This window comes from Halyomorpha halys, unplaced genomic scaffold (genome assembly GCF_000696795.3).
Source record: "Halyomorpha halys isolate HHAL.00 unplaced genomic scaffold, Hhal_1.1 Scaffold567.1, whole genome shotgun sequence".
Taxonomy (NCBI): domain Eukaryota; kingdom Metazoa; phylum Arthropoda; class Insecta; order Hemiptera; family Pentatomidae; genus Halyomorpha; species Halyomorpha halys.
In genome coordinates this window covers 608,588-625,501 of record NW_027109033.1, presented here as the reverse complement: position 1 = coordinate 625,501, position 16,914 = coordinate 608,588, and the positions used below count along the sequence as shown (strand labels likewise).

The window sequence follows — 16,914 nt, the reverse complement described above, 5'->3', positions numbered from 1 at the left end:
TGAAGAAGGCTAGAAACTCTAGCCGAAACGTTGGGACATTAAAATAAGTTAATCGTACTTATTTGTGTTTTTCATTGACCGCACCCCCAACCATCTTCTCCTCATTAAACAACTACATTTATTATTCACCATTGTAAAAAAGTAATCGAGTTCCCATTCTTCATTGAAGTGATAAGTTTTCAATTTTTTTTTTTTTTGTTTACTACTCAAGTTCATGGATATACTAGATTGAAAAGAAATATAACAATTTAAATAATAAATATTGAATTAAATATTTTCCTAGAAAATTCAAAAACTAATGTACTGTGGTAATTATCTCTGTTACATAGAGAGAAATAATATCAATATGGATAGTGCAATCGGGGACAGCAATTCAAGTATATTAAAATCTAATATAGATATATTCAAATTTACTAGAAGTTAAATACGTAAGTTACAATATATTTATTACGGTTTACTATACTGACTTCTTAATTTAAATATAATTATTGTTATTCCTAATATATTTGTAATACTGTCCCATAGTATACTCTCAGTGTAATGGCTGCAGTTTAGAGATCTGTTACAGAGAATGTTCACTTATCAAGTAATTAGATAAGTAAGAAAAGCAATTTAATTTAAAACAACGAAAAGGTACTTGCATTTTAAACAGAAGAAAAATTGAAACTCAATGTGGTCACCAAAGATAAATAATATTGATTAATAATAGTACTGTCAATACAAAAGAAAAGAAGCCACCATATGACACTACCAAATATTCAAGCTAACTGACGGTGTTCTTCAATGAGTCAAGTCGTAGCTGTTATGTTCAAGCATTGCAACTGGTGACAAGTGTAACACAGAAGTCATAATGTAATGTGCTGGATGGATGGAGATCAGTTTCAGGCTGTCAGAATTCTAGGAATTCCCAGAATGCATTTAACTATTGCTAGGAAGTCTTCTATAATCGCTTCGAAGTCCATAGTACACAGAATTCCACCCCAGACAATGGGAGCAATCAACGATCGACCAAAAGTGGTCTCGCGATCGACTTGTTAGCCATCCCTGATATATATGTTTTAATTAATATACACTTATCACCTATATATTGTTTGTTTTTTACCTAATACATGAGTTAAATGAATATTGTGAAATTTTTCTTTTATAAACTCTGGATTAAGTTACTCTCCCATTTAAATGACGATTTTTCCACTCCAACTAGGATGGATATGCATATTTATATTTGTCAAGATCCTAGCTCTAGATATTCCTAAATGATGGTAAAGAAACTGGAGTTGATATTTTTTCAGGATATGAATGGAGATGCGTTAGCCCCAATTTCATTTGGTGGCATTTATCTCCCACTGGAGTGCCCACCTGATGAATGCCACAGATCGCCTCTGCTTCTAGCCTTTGATGGTGGTCATTTCTCTGCTCTTGTGTCGATGGATTCCCCGTCAACAGGTAAGTGTCCGTCCATTTATATTATATTTAAGTATAATGGAGATATCACTTTTTGTTAAACTAGGTTTTCTCTTTATGTTGAAGGTCTCTCTTCTGCCATCCCACTGACAGACAGCTCCGGTGACCTACTCCCGCTTCAATTCAGTGTTGATCCAGGCAATAATGGAAATGATAATGAATCATTAAAACTAAATTATAGTCAAAATATTGATCTCCTCCAGAGATATTTGGATTTGATAAAGATCGATTCACAAGTAAGTACGATTAATTTTAATCTTGAGAGAATTTCTAAAATAAAAGAGGACTTATAATAAGAGAGAAAATCTTTATTAAACAAAAGTTGTGCTGCCTAACTGTATTGTCAGACAATTTTTTTAAATATTATAAAATTTAGGCATAGAAAACTTATAATATATTATAGTAACATATGATTTTTTTTTTTAATTTTGTTCTTTTATTTTTTATTTTTTATTAATCTTTCATTTTTTTAATATCTTTTTTTCTCACCTTTTCTCTCTTTACCTAATCTATTTTTCCTCTTCCTTCCCACTTTTGCACCTCTTTAACATACATAAAATTAAATTAAAATATAACATACAAATTATAAAATTTTTAAAGAAATAATATAAACAAGTAATATTTATATAATTGATAAAAAAAAAAAATGCAATATTATATATATTAAAAACACACAAAAAAAATTAAAATCTATTATTTTGTAGTTTTTATTTATTCTTTATAACTTCTATTTTTGTATTATACTTCAGGATTATTCCATTTAATGTAGTCTGGCATCAGTTTTTTGGTAGTTTAGAAATAATTTGTATTTATTTTTATTGCATCCAGTATCTAAATGGTGACCATTTCTTTTAGGTTGTTCAGCTATTTTTAGGTCTAACACACGTATTTGATTGTTGGATTCGTTATTTTTACTGGCAATGTGTTATAAATTTTCAAAATATTTTGTATTTATTCAAAATGTTTACATTCTGCACTATTTCTTTTCTTTTTTTTTTTTTTATTATATAGTGTAATAAATAGTTTGGTTTAGTTTTTCGATGTATTTTTAATCTAAAAGCAACTGATCAACTTTATCATGGAAAGAAAACAAACCAGTTTCATCATTCAGAAGTTATGGAGGCCCTAACAAACTCATTGCAAATATTCAAGATGGTGGCACCCGTTCTTCAGAAGTCTGGTGAATTCTTGCTGTGTTGAGTAGGGCTGATCGAAATTTCTTTAACTTTTGTTGTTAACTCTACCACAATCATAGTAAGAATTAATCCAGGAGGAAATAGAATAGGATAATAATTATCTATGAAGATTTATATCGTGATTTACAGCAGTTGTGTTACAATCGATGTTTTGCATTGACTATTTAGGGTTTGTAGCAGTCAAAGGAAAAAAGCTCATTCTTTGTTTGGATCGCTGGCAGATTGGACGAGTCCTGGAAGCTAGAAATGCCTGACCAATTTTTAGTCTACTGTCGGTGTCAGCATTTTCTAGATGTCAAATCTGAACAGTCACCAAAAAATATCATATAATGGTTAACCTTGAATTAAATAGATTTGTAGCAATTAATTCATTTAAGTGTTATTGTGTCGTGATTGTCTAGAGAACCCACCCTGAGAAAGAGTCAATGGTTAATAATTTAATATAAAATTCTCATAACTCTTTAATATTTAATCTAATCATTTAAACCTTGTCATCATCTAAGCTATATTTTAGATCTGAGAATAATAAAAACAGTTAAATTTCCTTCTAATTTGTTTAATAAATCTTAAATATTACAATATGTTGTTAAATATCATACATATCCACGAAGACATGCATTGTTTTCTTTGTTATAATATGTTTAAAACATTTTTTTAGAATGCACCAGTCACTGAAGAAAGTAAGAACGGACTCCTCGGAAGTATCGGGAAACAAGTAGGCCAAAAGCTGAAGCTCAAATTGTCTAGGAGCAACTCTCAACGGCAGGCTAAAAGTATTTTATGCGCTGCACTCCATTCTGATAAACGCCATGAGTACCACGATGTAATGATTCGTAACTATCTAGAAACTGCCAAACAGAGGTTCGAATTGCAACAGGAAAATGAAAAGGTAAAAATGACTGATCTGATATAAAGTTTTTTTTTTTTTTTTAACTTTATGAAAAATAGACGAGATTGTTAGGATTTGAAGACATGTATATATTTTTATTTTTATATACTTTTTTTAATATTCAATAAATTTAATATTAATTATTGGATACCAGGGTGGTCTTGAGACCACTACTGAAGTTTGCTCTGAGACCAGAGAGATGCGACCTGCCGTACATCCCCCAGAACCACTTTTTCACTCAGTTAAATCAGTCTTGGTCGGATGCCTAAGCTCCTGGGACAAGGTTGACTGCATGATGGATAATCTTTTATTTATGTTTTCTTATAACAATAACTTTTGTATTGCTATTTGTTTTAAAAATCAAATGCTATAATTTTAAATTTTTGTTGATCTTTGTTTCAAGTTTAATTGTACTCCTACAAGATTAATACATCATATTCCATTAATAGCTTTCCTGATCACGCTTTCAGCACAAGTCATGCTGCTAATGAATAATTAGATATCCTGAAACTTAATTCTTTCTGTTTCATTTTATAAATTAAAATTAATTTTTATTTTCCCTTAGCTATATATAGTAAAAAGTTCAAATCCGAGTTTTTAACCTAAATACACATTTTGATGTTCTCTGTGTGCTAATAACCAAGTCTTGTTAAATGGTGTGTGAGTGTGCGGGTGTGCACACGTGCTTGTTTGTGTACAGCCTTGCTCGAAAACGATAAGTTGTATGGAACTAAAATTAAGTATTTAAGATGAGCAAATGCAAGTGATGTTATAGCGACTTTTTTTTTCTTAAATTGGCTTAATGTAAGGGCCACATCATAACATCGGTTTTGTCGAAAAAGGCTCTGACAATTTTAATTAAACTCCTTATATCAAAGTATAATTACCTAGCCTTTTGTTGCCTGCTGTCTTATTCTCATACGAATACTTTAACAGGCCACGAATGCTGAATATTTGAAATGACTTCTTCTAAAATACCTTCCATTGTGTTAATTTGAAATAATTATCTATCTCTCATTAACACTAGTATTAAAAAATGAATAAATACAAACTATGAAAGAATTTGATGATCAACTAAAAGAAAAATATTTTCCCAGATTTAAAACAAATTTTTGGAAATAACAATAGTTGTATAGGTGTATTATATACCTTTAGGAAGCCACAGATTTTAGTAAAATTTATGAACATATAAAGTCGTAAAACATTATAAATAAATTGAATTTATAAAAGAAATGTTTTTATTTTTCATGGTTGCTATGACAATTATTAGTTTTTGTTTCTATTTACCTATTATAAAATATACTAGTTTACCTCTGTAAAAACTCTCGCTTTAGTTACGTTTCCTTCTTCTCTTTAATTCATTCAAAGTATAAGTGATATCATGCTCATTCGTATTAATAATATTATCAAGAAAGTTTATTCAACACACAGAATTACTAAAGCTGCATACTTTATAATGACTATCTTTAAGTAACGGTTTACATAATAAGTAATCATATTGCTCTATTGGAAAATATCACTACAGAGTTTTAAAGTTAAGATTCAGCTATCCTTGAACTTATATTATCCACTGAGACCTCATAGTTAGACAATATATGAACTTCTGTTTTAAGTAAGCTACAAATTTTTTGGGGGACCCCGCTGAATTTGAGACATTAAAATTGGAAATCTGTTTTGTTGTTGTTGTTGGAAATCTGTCCGTTTGCTCAAAAAAAGGTTACATATTCAGAAACGAACAGACTCAACATGTTTTAAATATTTTTAACTGAAATTGTTCTAAGCATTTTTGGAATATTACTGTGTAATTTAAGCAATAAAACGTATGAATTGAGTAAATCTTAAGCCCAAAATATTTTTATATAAGCACAGATAGACAGATTAAATAAATTTGATGCTACATTTTCAGGATCTTGAGCTCAACTTGTTAAAAATATTCACGCTATCTAGTTGAATAATTTAAACTATCAATAATAAAAATCGCTCAATTATTGTATAAGTATCCCATCGAACCATGGCCTTGTTGTCTTTGAATGGCATTTGACTCCTACCTAATTTGTGGGCTATCAAACATAGGGTACAAAAAGTTGTCAGTGCTATGAAAATCAACAAATCTATCTGTGATCTACCCGTGATGAGTTAAACATTGAGGATCTTGTTCATGTTGTCACTGATATCGGTGTTCATAGTAGATTTTTTAAAATTCATAACATTGGCGCGACAGGCCATAGAGGTCCTATGCCTCGCGCGATGTATTTCCTTAATACATCACGCGTTTCCTGACATGTTTTTTTTTCATAGAGTGGGTTTTTAAAATTCATATTTTGCAAAAATGTGACATTCTTTGAACATAAATTTTTATGAGCTAATAACTTGTATTTTACTCTATTTTTGTTTTGCATTCAATAATTATTCCTATTGAAATAGGAAATCATGCCAGTAAATAGATATTATATTCTTTATTATTTCTTAAATTAATTTTCTAATTATTAAAAATTGTCTGTAAATATTTAGTACTGTATAAATCAACATTCTGGTTATTGTTGCAATTCTTATTATATCTTTTACAATTTATTCTGACTCCAATTTTCTTCAAATTTATTATTCTCTATTACAACTTATGAATGAATTTCAAATTATTTTCTCTATTATCTTAAAATAATAAGCTAGTTATCAACACAGATATGATAAAAATAATGCAAGCAACCTCTCACATTGGTTATGTGAGCTTTATTGGATTAACCATGGACTGAGGGTAAAACTAGGGTTAAAGGTAGATTGAGGGTAGAAATTTGATAAGGATAAACTGATGGAAGAACTACGGTTTAGTTTGGACTGAAGGGATAACTATAGTTAAGGTTGGACTGAAGGGAGAACTACAATTAAGGGTGAATAACGGTTTATGATGGACTGATGGGAGAACTATAGTTAAGAGTGAACTGAATAGAGAGCTAAGGATAAGAGTGGTTAATTATGGTTAAAGGTGGACTGAGGCAGAAACTTTGGTTAAGAGTATATTGAGGGTAGAACCAGGATTAAAGGTGGATTGAGTGAGGGTAGAATTACGGTAACAGTGGACTGACAGGAGATCTATGATTAAGGGTGGGCTGATGGGAGAACTATAGTTAAGAGTGAACTGAAGAGAGAGCTAAGGATAAGAGTGGTTAATTATGGTTAAAGGTGGACTGAGGCAGAAACTTAGTTTAAGAGTATATTAAGGGTAAACCAGGGTTAAAGGTGGATTGAGGGTAGAACTACGGTAACAGTGGACTGACAGGAGATCTATGATTAAGGGTGGGCTGATGGGAGAACTATAGTTAAGAGTGAACTGAAGAGAGAGCTAAGGATAAGAGTGGTTAATTATGGTTAAAGGTGGACTGAGGCAGAAACTTAGTTTAAGAGTATATTAAGGGTAAACCAGGGTTAAAGGTGGATTGAGGGTAGAACTACGGTAACAGTGGACTGACAGGAGATCTATGATTAAGGGTGGGCTGATGGGAGAACTAAGGCTGAAGGTAGACTGAGGGAAAAACTGCAGTTGGCTTCATGACTTTCTTTCCAAAGATAGTTAATTGTTATTTTTTAAGTTTTCTTCTTTATTTATTGGTTAGTCATGTTCATTAATCTTAAATTAGAAGAAATTTTAATTTAAAGATTTTTTAATTATGTATTTTCTTAAATATTATAATTCTTAATTTAAATGTTATTGAGAAGTCATGATATATTGTTTGTATATTAATTATATATTGATTGAAGTATTTTCTAGTGTATAAATGCTTCTCTTTTAACCTGCTTACCTAAATACTTATATATATCTTAGTATTTATATACATTTTCACATATATTGACCTTGAATTTGTGTGTAATAGAAAATTATTTTACTTAATTATGCTATAATCATATGTGTGTTCATTCACTCTGGCTCTCAGAAATGATTAATTATCCAATAGTTTATTTTACCTTATCCACCAATCTCGTCTCCTCATGTTTTTTGTGTTATAACTTGCAAGTAGTTTAGTGATGTGTGAAACTTAATATTAGCAGGTATGTTAACCTTTTCGTGTTGCTTTGAATGAACAAATGTGTCTAAAACTTGTTGTATTGTTACATGTTTTCTATCCTTCTGTACCGGTCTGGGGATTTGTATTTGTTAGGTGATGGGATGGCAGAATGAATTTTTCGGAGGGGACATAATTCATGATGGTTTGCTTGTTGTTATAAATGGGTCAGTGTTTTTAAAAAATAAAAACGATGGGATGTGTGATTTCATTTTTGTCCAAAGTACCTGGCTTTTGGTAAATTGACAAATTTCTGAAAATTTTAAAATAAATATTTCTTATTTTTGGAATTAGGTTAACAGAAAGAAATAACAAGTGACATTGGACAGGTGGAAAATAAATGATCCTTTATGGGCATCATACACTTCAACTTCAGGTAAATTTTATGTTAAAAGTTATTAAAAGAAAAATAAATTGGCGAAACCTAATTTTAACATTAGAAAGTAAAACATTTATATTTGATTATTCTGCATAATTAATTCCTATAAATGAAGCAGGAACTGATTAAAAATAGAGAAGTAATAGACATTTTATTGCAATAATTGAATAGCGAAGCATTAGTAATAAGCTATGTTCATCAAACTTTATATGTCATCATATATTTAAATTCTGTTGTACTAATTATGGTAACACAAAGAAATTAACTTCTTTAATTCAGATTATTATACATTTTTATAGAGCAGAACTTTTTAGTTTTTATATTTATATCTGTTTCAATTTAATTCAGTTCCCAAGGAATAGAACCTTATGTAAGGAAAACTGCCTGTATTCTCATAGGTGAATGGGACTTGTCTGGAAAGTTATTTAATGAACCTCGGAGAGCCACTCAGAGGTTGCAGCCAAGTGTAGTAGTTGTGTTAAGATTGATTTTATGCTATCAGCAATAAGTAAATTTCAAAGCTTTATGGGGAATCATAGTTAGCTAATCGATTACCAATTTAGAAGGTTTATTTCAGGAAAATTGTCCTCTCAAGAAATTAATACAGGTTGTTTCAGGGTTAAGTGTACTAACAGAACATACGAATTAAATGGATGAAAACAATAAAATAATTACTATGAAGGAATCCTCTTGAATGCTTCATTTAGGAGTTATTAGAGTCTAAATATTTTCATTGTTATGAATTATTTAGGTTACAATAAAGTACTTAATATGTGTCACGACTACTTTATAAATGAAATGTAAAGATTTACATTCATATTAAATGTTTTTCAAAGTGATTACCCTGAGTATTAAGACAGGCTTGGCATCTTTCTTCCACTGCCTCACAGGCTGAACCGTATCGAATATGTGATATTGTTTGGTAAGTTTCAATTATCCTTCTTCGTAAAGAATTAAAATCATTGACTGGGCCTTGATTGACCCACAACCAAAATAAAATCCAGTAGTGTCAGATCTGGAGAGTATGAAAACACATTACCGTTCGGCCACTGCTGCTGTGGAAGAAATACACTGAACCTACCTTTATGATCAAAGTAATAACTGTGAACAACATTTTACATGAAATTTTTAATTTTTACATTTCATTATTAAATTATTTGGAACACATAAATTTATTTATTATTAGGTAAATAATTCATAACAATAAAAATCTTTAGGTATGGATATCTCTTCAATGAAGTGTTAATGGGCATGCCTACATAAGGAATTTTTTCTTGCTTTGATAACCTTCATTCATATTTTCAGTTAGAACATTGTGTTTGTTAAGCGCTAATTGTTCACTGGCCCTTCATATGAAGTTATTTTGTTTTGTTAATTTTCTTGTTACATTATTACATCAATTATAAGAGAGATAACTTTAGATAAGTACTTTTAAAGTTGAGATATTAACAAAAAGTTCTTATTAGATGAAGATAGTCGACCGTATGGAAGTAGATTTTAGGAAGATAGTTCGGGTGGCAGTCAATAAAGTTACCAAAATAGTTGAAGAAAACCATTTATTTTCAACCAACGTTTCATTCCGTTTTGCAGGGCTGAATGAAAACAAGATACAAACATTGTAAAAATTGAAATAAATATACAGAGAAAATATGTAAAAAAAAAAATATTTTTTTACAAAATACATAAAAGAAATAAATAATAATTTAAAACTACCTCTTTACCGTATTTACAACTTATTCTAACGAGTATTTTTTACGATTTATTACTCTAGTTCTGTATTCAGAATTTTATCGGACCTTGTTGTATTTATTAGTAACTAGTTTCTAGTCCACCTATATGTACACTTCCTTAAATTATTATTATTTCATTTATATATTTTATAAACAAAACAATTTTTTTTTACATATTTTTTTATTTTCTTTGTATTTCTTTTAATTTTCTGTCAATTCTTACAATGTTTGTATCTTGTTTTCATTAAGCCCTGACGAAGTTGTGCAAAGTGGGGTGAAACATTGGTTAACAATAAATAGTTTTCTTCTTCTATTTTGGTACCATAATTAAGTTCTTATGTTTAATATTAGATATGTATGCAAAATATTTCTACTATTAACTATTTAATAAAATAAAACTAATTATATTTAATTAATTTTGAATTTTATTCCATTTTTTTTATTCCTGCATATAAACATGTGTTGATGGCAGTGTATTTTTGTAATTAGCCAGTGAGGGCAGAGCAACCAATGGTGCCTAAGGAGATACATATTATTAACTAACTAGATGAAAAATGTATTAATTTTTTCTCTTGATTGTATTTCAACCAGTAACAACTAAAAGGTCTGAGTAAAAGTTGTATATTAAACCTCACCTGCACACATTAATAAAACAGGCCTGTTTGAATTTATTTATTTATTTTTACCAATAATACTATTTGCATTTATTTTCAAAGCTTTATAAAAAGAGTGTAAATTATTAATATTAATAAGCACTGTTTGGTCATTGTTTTGCACATCACGTGGCAGTGTTATGTGGTGTTGATGATAAATTAATCTTACTTGCACAATGACTAATTATAGTTGAAGGATGCAGGGGTAATATGATCAGAGTACATTTTATTATTCAATTTGAGTTAGTGTTATTTATTAGGGTTTAACGAAAGCTTTATTTATATACAACTATTCATTCATTGATGATACAAAGAAACTGATATGCAATACTGTGGGCGAGGTACATATAGGTCCCTCTACTTACGATTGATCATTTTCCCTCTGTATCCTTCAATTTCATTCTTATAAAATGTTGTAATAACATCAAACAATTTCACCCTAGGTTGGCGAAGAACAGAGCGGTGGTAAGTACAACGCTGGCAACTCACAGTTCTACACTGCTGTCGACACAGAATCCCACCAAAGAGTGAGTCAACTCCCTCTAGTAAAGCCTGCCCAACCGGACCCTACTCTCTATCTTTCCAATTCAACGTTCTACGAAGAGGCTATAAGCCAGCCGTGTCGAAATCAGCAGTGTAATTTTTTCGGTAACCCTGCCACCCTCGACTACTGCTCAAAGTGCTATCAGGACTACATTGGTGCTTCTAACAAGTAAAAATAGTGTTGTCTTCTGTTCTATACGTGTATATATGCTTTCATGTACCATAGGCCGTTTGTCCTTGTTATTAACATAAAGTTGTTATTTTCATTCTAATTAATTAAGTTATTATTAATAAGATTTGCAGGAAGGTCCAGAAAAGTTTATTTTTAAGTGAAGCACATAGATTATATATATATATATTATTTCACAAGTTCTTTTTTTTTTTTTTCTTCGTATATAGGAAGAAAGGTTGTCTTTGATATTTCAAATTTTGTATGAGAACAGCATTCAGTCTAATGCTTTCATATTTATTTATATAGTTTTATATTTTTGTCGTCTTCACAATGGTTTTGTATGTTGTTTATTACTACTCAAGGTAGAAACCATTTTGAGTACTCTATATTTTGTCTCATGTATTAATTTATTTTGGCAGTTTACATAATTACTGAAATATTACTGTTCTATAAAACATTAACGAATCACTTGTTAAGATCTATCTATGGGAACCTGATTCTATCTAGCTAGTATGCTGAACTTAATCTTATATTTTCCAGCAATACATCCTTATAATCCTAAAAGCCTTCTCATATTATAGAATTAGGCTTTATCCTTTATTATGCTTCTCTTTTCTCTTTTATTTAACACTGCATATTCTTACCATTTACTCTTTTTTAGCTGTTAGTTTTTTTTCAAATTTGTGTGGTATGGAGTAATAGTTAGTTAAGTCCTGACCACGGCAAATATACCTTTAAATAATTATGTTTATCTCAAAAGAAATTATATCCCAGAGTAAAAATATTCTTAAGAATTTAATGTTAAATTTATTGCTATTTATTTATTTATTACTGACATTTTATTTACTATGTTACGATGGGAAGAAGCAAAAGTCAATTTATTATTGACTTTATGTCTTCCTGTACTTTGAAATCTGTTTTCATTAAGAAAATTATAAAGTAATTTAATTTGCTATAAATTATAGTATCAAAGTTTATTTTTGGGCATTACATTTTTTTTTTTTAATTTATTTTAATAAAATTTAATAATTCCAGAAATGTGGCTTAGTGATTAAGATGTTTTTTCAAACTATTCGTATTAGATTTGGAAATGTTAGGAGTGTTGAATGGTTGAAGATTATAAAATCTGCCACGTCCTTTCTGCAAATCCAATATTTTTTCATTATGTATTATATACATTGTTTTGTTTGCATAAATAGTTATATACCGTTGTCTTCTTGATATACTGCCCATATAATGCAAATGTATATATTTTCTGTACGATCAGCCAACGTGAACCATTTCATTATATCAATCTATGTGCCAATATTTCCAATTAACTATTTTATTAATAAATAATGTGAGAAAAAAAAAAGACAAAAATTATTTGTTTATTTTCAGAAAATTTGAAACAAAGCTTTTTGTATCTCTTTAAAGCATATGTTGAACTGCTAATAAGTAATGTATTATTTCTGTTGGTTTAGTCCATGTGAGACTGTTGATATGGAATGTACTATCTCTATTCTTTATTGACATCATTGCGGTTTGAGTTGTAATGATGCCTGTAAGGCCAAATAAATTATATTTATATATATAATTGTTTGGAAGTCTAAAGGATTTGTTTGAGATCGCTTTTTAATAGCCTAATTATTCTTTTACTAAAGACAAGACTAAAACGAAAATAAATTTGGCTTAATTTTTATTGCATTTTACCACTCTTAGTGTCGATTGCAGCTTTGCTATCAATTCATTTTTATCCGTCTGTCAAAAATGGTTAAATAAAATCAGGGGCTTGTCAATTGATTTACTATTGCAATTAATTTAATATTGTTACAATTATAATAGTTGGCTTTAAGTATTTTCATTGTTTTTGGATCCATTTGGTGTCTCTTTTATTTCTATTTAATAGAATTTTATCTGTTACCTGCTTTTTTGTTGAGTATTAATTATTGAATAATGTTAATAAGTTTTGAAATCCTAATATATAGGTTGTCCAAATGTAAAATTCATTAAATAAAAAAAAAAAAAGCGAACTTTCCATAAACAGCACATTTCCATAGAAAAAATAACCTGGAACAATTTTTAAATCTAAGCTCATTTAAGTTACTTAGGTTGCAAAACTCCTGAAATCAAGTATTTTTCTTTTTGTTTGTTTTTTTCTTAATCCTTAGGAACTTAAATAAAATTATGCTTTTGTGAAACTTAATAAATCCTTATTAATTATTTACTGATAATACTGGAAAATTACTGATGAAATTGGATTCAGAATGATGGACTTTTGTTTTAAAATGCCAAATTTTAAGCAATCAGCTCGAAAAATAAACTCTACAAAAGTTTCTTTACTTTCCTTGAAAAAATCTGGATGTTTTTAACGAGTTTTACAACTGGGCAACTTATATATTTGGTATGGTTGAAATGTTTTAAAAACTTATTATATTAAATCATCTTTTATAAAATCTGAATTTTTGATTCACTAAGCATATTTTTAAAACGTTATTCTTGTGTTATTTTTATTGTTAAATGATACTGTTTATATTTTGTACGATTATGTTCTCTCTGTGTGGTGTGCTCATTAACGGTTTTTTTGTTATAGTGTGTTTCCTCTTCCTCTATACAATAATTTTTTTATGATGTTATGATTTGTTTGTTGCCAATCTTTGAGGAGATATTAATGATAGTATTTTTCAATCAATAAAGTTGTTTCTGATTCTTTCTTGATAATTTTTGATTAATTTTATAATTGACATAAAATTATAAGTAATTATACCACATAGTAATAGAGGTTGATGCAGTTATCCTTATCATTATACGATTTGTTATATTTTTATGCTATATATTTATGTTTGTATAATAAACACGTATGCACAAGTTAGTTTAAAGTATTCATCAATCGTTAATAGAGTACATCACATTTTGATTTATAACCTCTACAATCTTTTAAGTTAATGTTGGCCTATGGAATAAACAGTGTCTTAAACTTTTTTAAATTTAGTTTTTTTTTCATCATGTTACTTTGATTGTTATGAATCATTCTAAAGTTCTGTAAAGTCAATTTATTTTAGCTATAAGGTATTTGCAAACTTCCTTACACAGTTCCTTGAAACGATGGTGAATTCTTGCTTATTATAGTGATTGGTAAACTGGTTGTGAAAAGAACAAGTGTTATCAGTTTTGATATAATTAATATTTTTATATCTATTATAATAACTGTACCTAACAGAAAATTGTTCATAAAAGTTAATTGTTAAGTTTTTTGGTTATTTCTATAGGCAGTGTATTTATATTTTTAGTTTGTACTGCATGTATACTTTGTTTTAAATTATATTTTAACTGAAAAAATAATTATTTATGAAATTTTTTTGGCAGTATTCAACAGATAACTTTAATCAAAGTTATGAAATTATTTACGTATTTCATTACATCAACAATGTAAGTATCATAATTTCAAGACAATGAATTAGAAAGCAAAAAAAAATAATAATAATTTGCTTAATTATTAATTACATATGAAAATCATTTATATTAATTAATTTAATGTATTATTTTAATGCCTGAAGAATTGTATAATTATTATAAAATAATTATCATTTTATAATATTACCGAATTCGATTATTTTGTTTTCTGTTGTACTTCTTACATTTGTATTGCCATCCATAAAATTTTTCTCATCCTCTAATTCTATTTTTGTAGTTTTAAGTCGTTTTATAATTCTATAATTTTTTTGCACTTTAGATTTAGGATTATATAGTGATAATTTTTCTGGAATAGAGTTACTTGATTATTCCATTTTCTTAATTAAAGAGGTTCTTCCAAACAGGTTATAACTAACATTTCAAAATTTTCAGTGATAAGAAATAAATTCACCTTTGTTGCTATTAATGTCTTTTCTTTGGTGCATAAGACCCTTCATTATGGATTAAAGACTGATACATTGAGATTGGATCATAGAAAAGCTTTTGTGGTTTAATTTTCCAGTTATAACCTTTTTTTGAGAGAACCCTTCAATTATTTTTCTACCCTTAATTTATGTATTTTTTTTTTTTTACTAGTCATTAAAATTTCCTGTTAATATAAATTACGAAGGGCATTGTTTAAACAAATTAATATATTTGAATAATTTTATTGTTGTATCTATTTGATAACCACACAGTAGGGAGCACTCCAGCTTAAGGAATCTCAATTTACTACAAGATGGTTTTTTGAATTTTCACTCGGTTTAATGCACACAAAGTCTTATACCTCATTGGTAAATAATTGCCTGAGCTGTGGATACCTCGTAAGTTTGAAAAAATCAACAATAAAATTTTAATACTTCTAAAAGTAATAAAAAATCAAAGCATTATTCTAGAGGCATATTGTCTCAACCATCATTTTTAGGATACCTATATGATCTTTTATGACTTAGAGAATTATATTGAGATATATCTAGAAGCATTAATTTTTTGTAATGTATACATTTTTTTCCCCGAGTCATGAGGTATCTAAGGTTAAGTGACGAAATTTTATATCTGCTGTAATCTCTATTTCAAATGTAACCTATTTTAATTAACATGTGGTCAAATAAATATATAAATTTTAATTTTATCGTACTACAAAATTTTAAATAGGTTTTTTCAAAGCTATCTATCTTTGTTAAAATGACCTCTTATGATTTTTTATCTCTAAAAATCAGTGAAATAATATGATTTGGAATTTTTTTTTATTAACAACATTTAATTGTATGGAACACAAGACATTGAAAACAAATAAAACCTTTATTTTATTTTCATATTCAAAATTGAATTACTGAGAAATTAATTTAGTTTTAGTATATTCATTAAATTATACGTGTTAATTAAAAATGATAGTCTACCCCCAATTCAGGTCATCTGGTTACAAAAAATACAAAATTTTTGGTCAGAATTAAAATGTTAAATTTAAATAAAAATGCTCATACGATTGTTGTTCGTTCACCTAAGAGGTACTGAAGTATTAAAATAAGAATATATTTTATTTTAATAACAATTGTTAATAAACGCTATGAGTGCATAAACTTGTATTGATAACTTATTTTAAAATAAAAATACTTGAATGTACTAAGTAGAAATAAGTTTTTTTTTTTTTAAAAAAAAAAGAGTGATCATATTTTTGCTAAATTATTAAGTTTTAATATTTTATTTAATGAAGAAGTATATTTAACATTAATATTAATTTATGTTTTATAGATATTTTGCTGAATTTCCTTACTTCATGTTGCTTTATTGTTTTAGTTACGATTTGATTAAAAAATAAATAAATGCAAGATTGATCGCAGACAGTGCGATTGTTTTTGAAAGGATTTATAAATCCTTATGTGATTTAGGACCACAAAGTTACAATTATTATTGTTGTTGGTTTGTTTGAATGTGCCATTGTGATGTACTATTTTGTATAAGTTGTTAACCTCTTTTATAAATTAACAGACTGCTGTTTTAAAATGTTCATTGTAAAAATATGTATATTTAAAAATAGTGAGATTGTTAAACGAGAAAAAATTTATACTAACCAATACATCTATTATTTTTGAATTTGTTTAAATATATTTATTAAGTCAGTATTTCTTTTATTGATTTCCATTACCCATATTTTTTCTCACGTCATTACTGTTTAATATATCATTCAATGTCTGATCATCAGATTTCTGAACCTTATTATCTTTAATTATAAGGAATCACCAGTTTGGATTCCGAACATCCCACTCCACTATCCAGCAATGCCATTGTGTGGTTGATGTTGTCTTGTCTTCATTTGAGTGCGAAATCTACTGCTCGCGAGTCTTTTTTGATGTGGAACAGGCTTTTGATCGAGTCTGGCACCCAGGACTGCTATACTAGATCC

The 16,914-nt window shown here is 28.4% G+C and overlaps 1 protein-coding gene across 4 annotated transcripts in view; it reads left to right on the top strand.

Moving 5' to 3' along the window:
- Nucleotides 1-16,631, top strand: part of LOC106684294 (OTU domain-containing protein 7B) — a 25,367-nt gene extending 8,736 nt beyond the window's left edge. For 2 of the 4 annotated variants that reach the window (XM_014426285.2, XM_014426284.3), the window contains exons 7-11: nt 1,290-1,443; nt 1,528-1,697; nt 3,316-3,546; nt 3,701-3,829; nt 10,807-16,631. In XM_014426285.2, coding sequence (XP_014281771.1) covers nt 1,290-1,443; nt 1,528-1,697; nt 3,316-3,546; nt 3,701-3,829; nt 10,807-11,079 — 957 coding nt within the window. In that variant the 3' untranslated portion in view covers nt 11,080-16,631. Of the gene's footprint in view, nt 1-1,289; nt 1,444-1,527; nt 1,698-3,315; nt 3,547-3,700; nt 3,830-7,895; nt 7,978-10,806 lie in introns of all 4 variants that reach the window. The other 2 variants (XR_010843378.1, XM_024359000.2) reach the window with 2 other exon arrangements.
- The last annotated feature ends 283 nt before the right edge of the window (nt 16,632-16,914 follow it).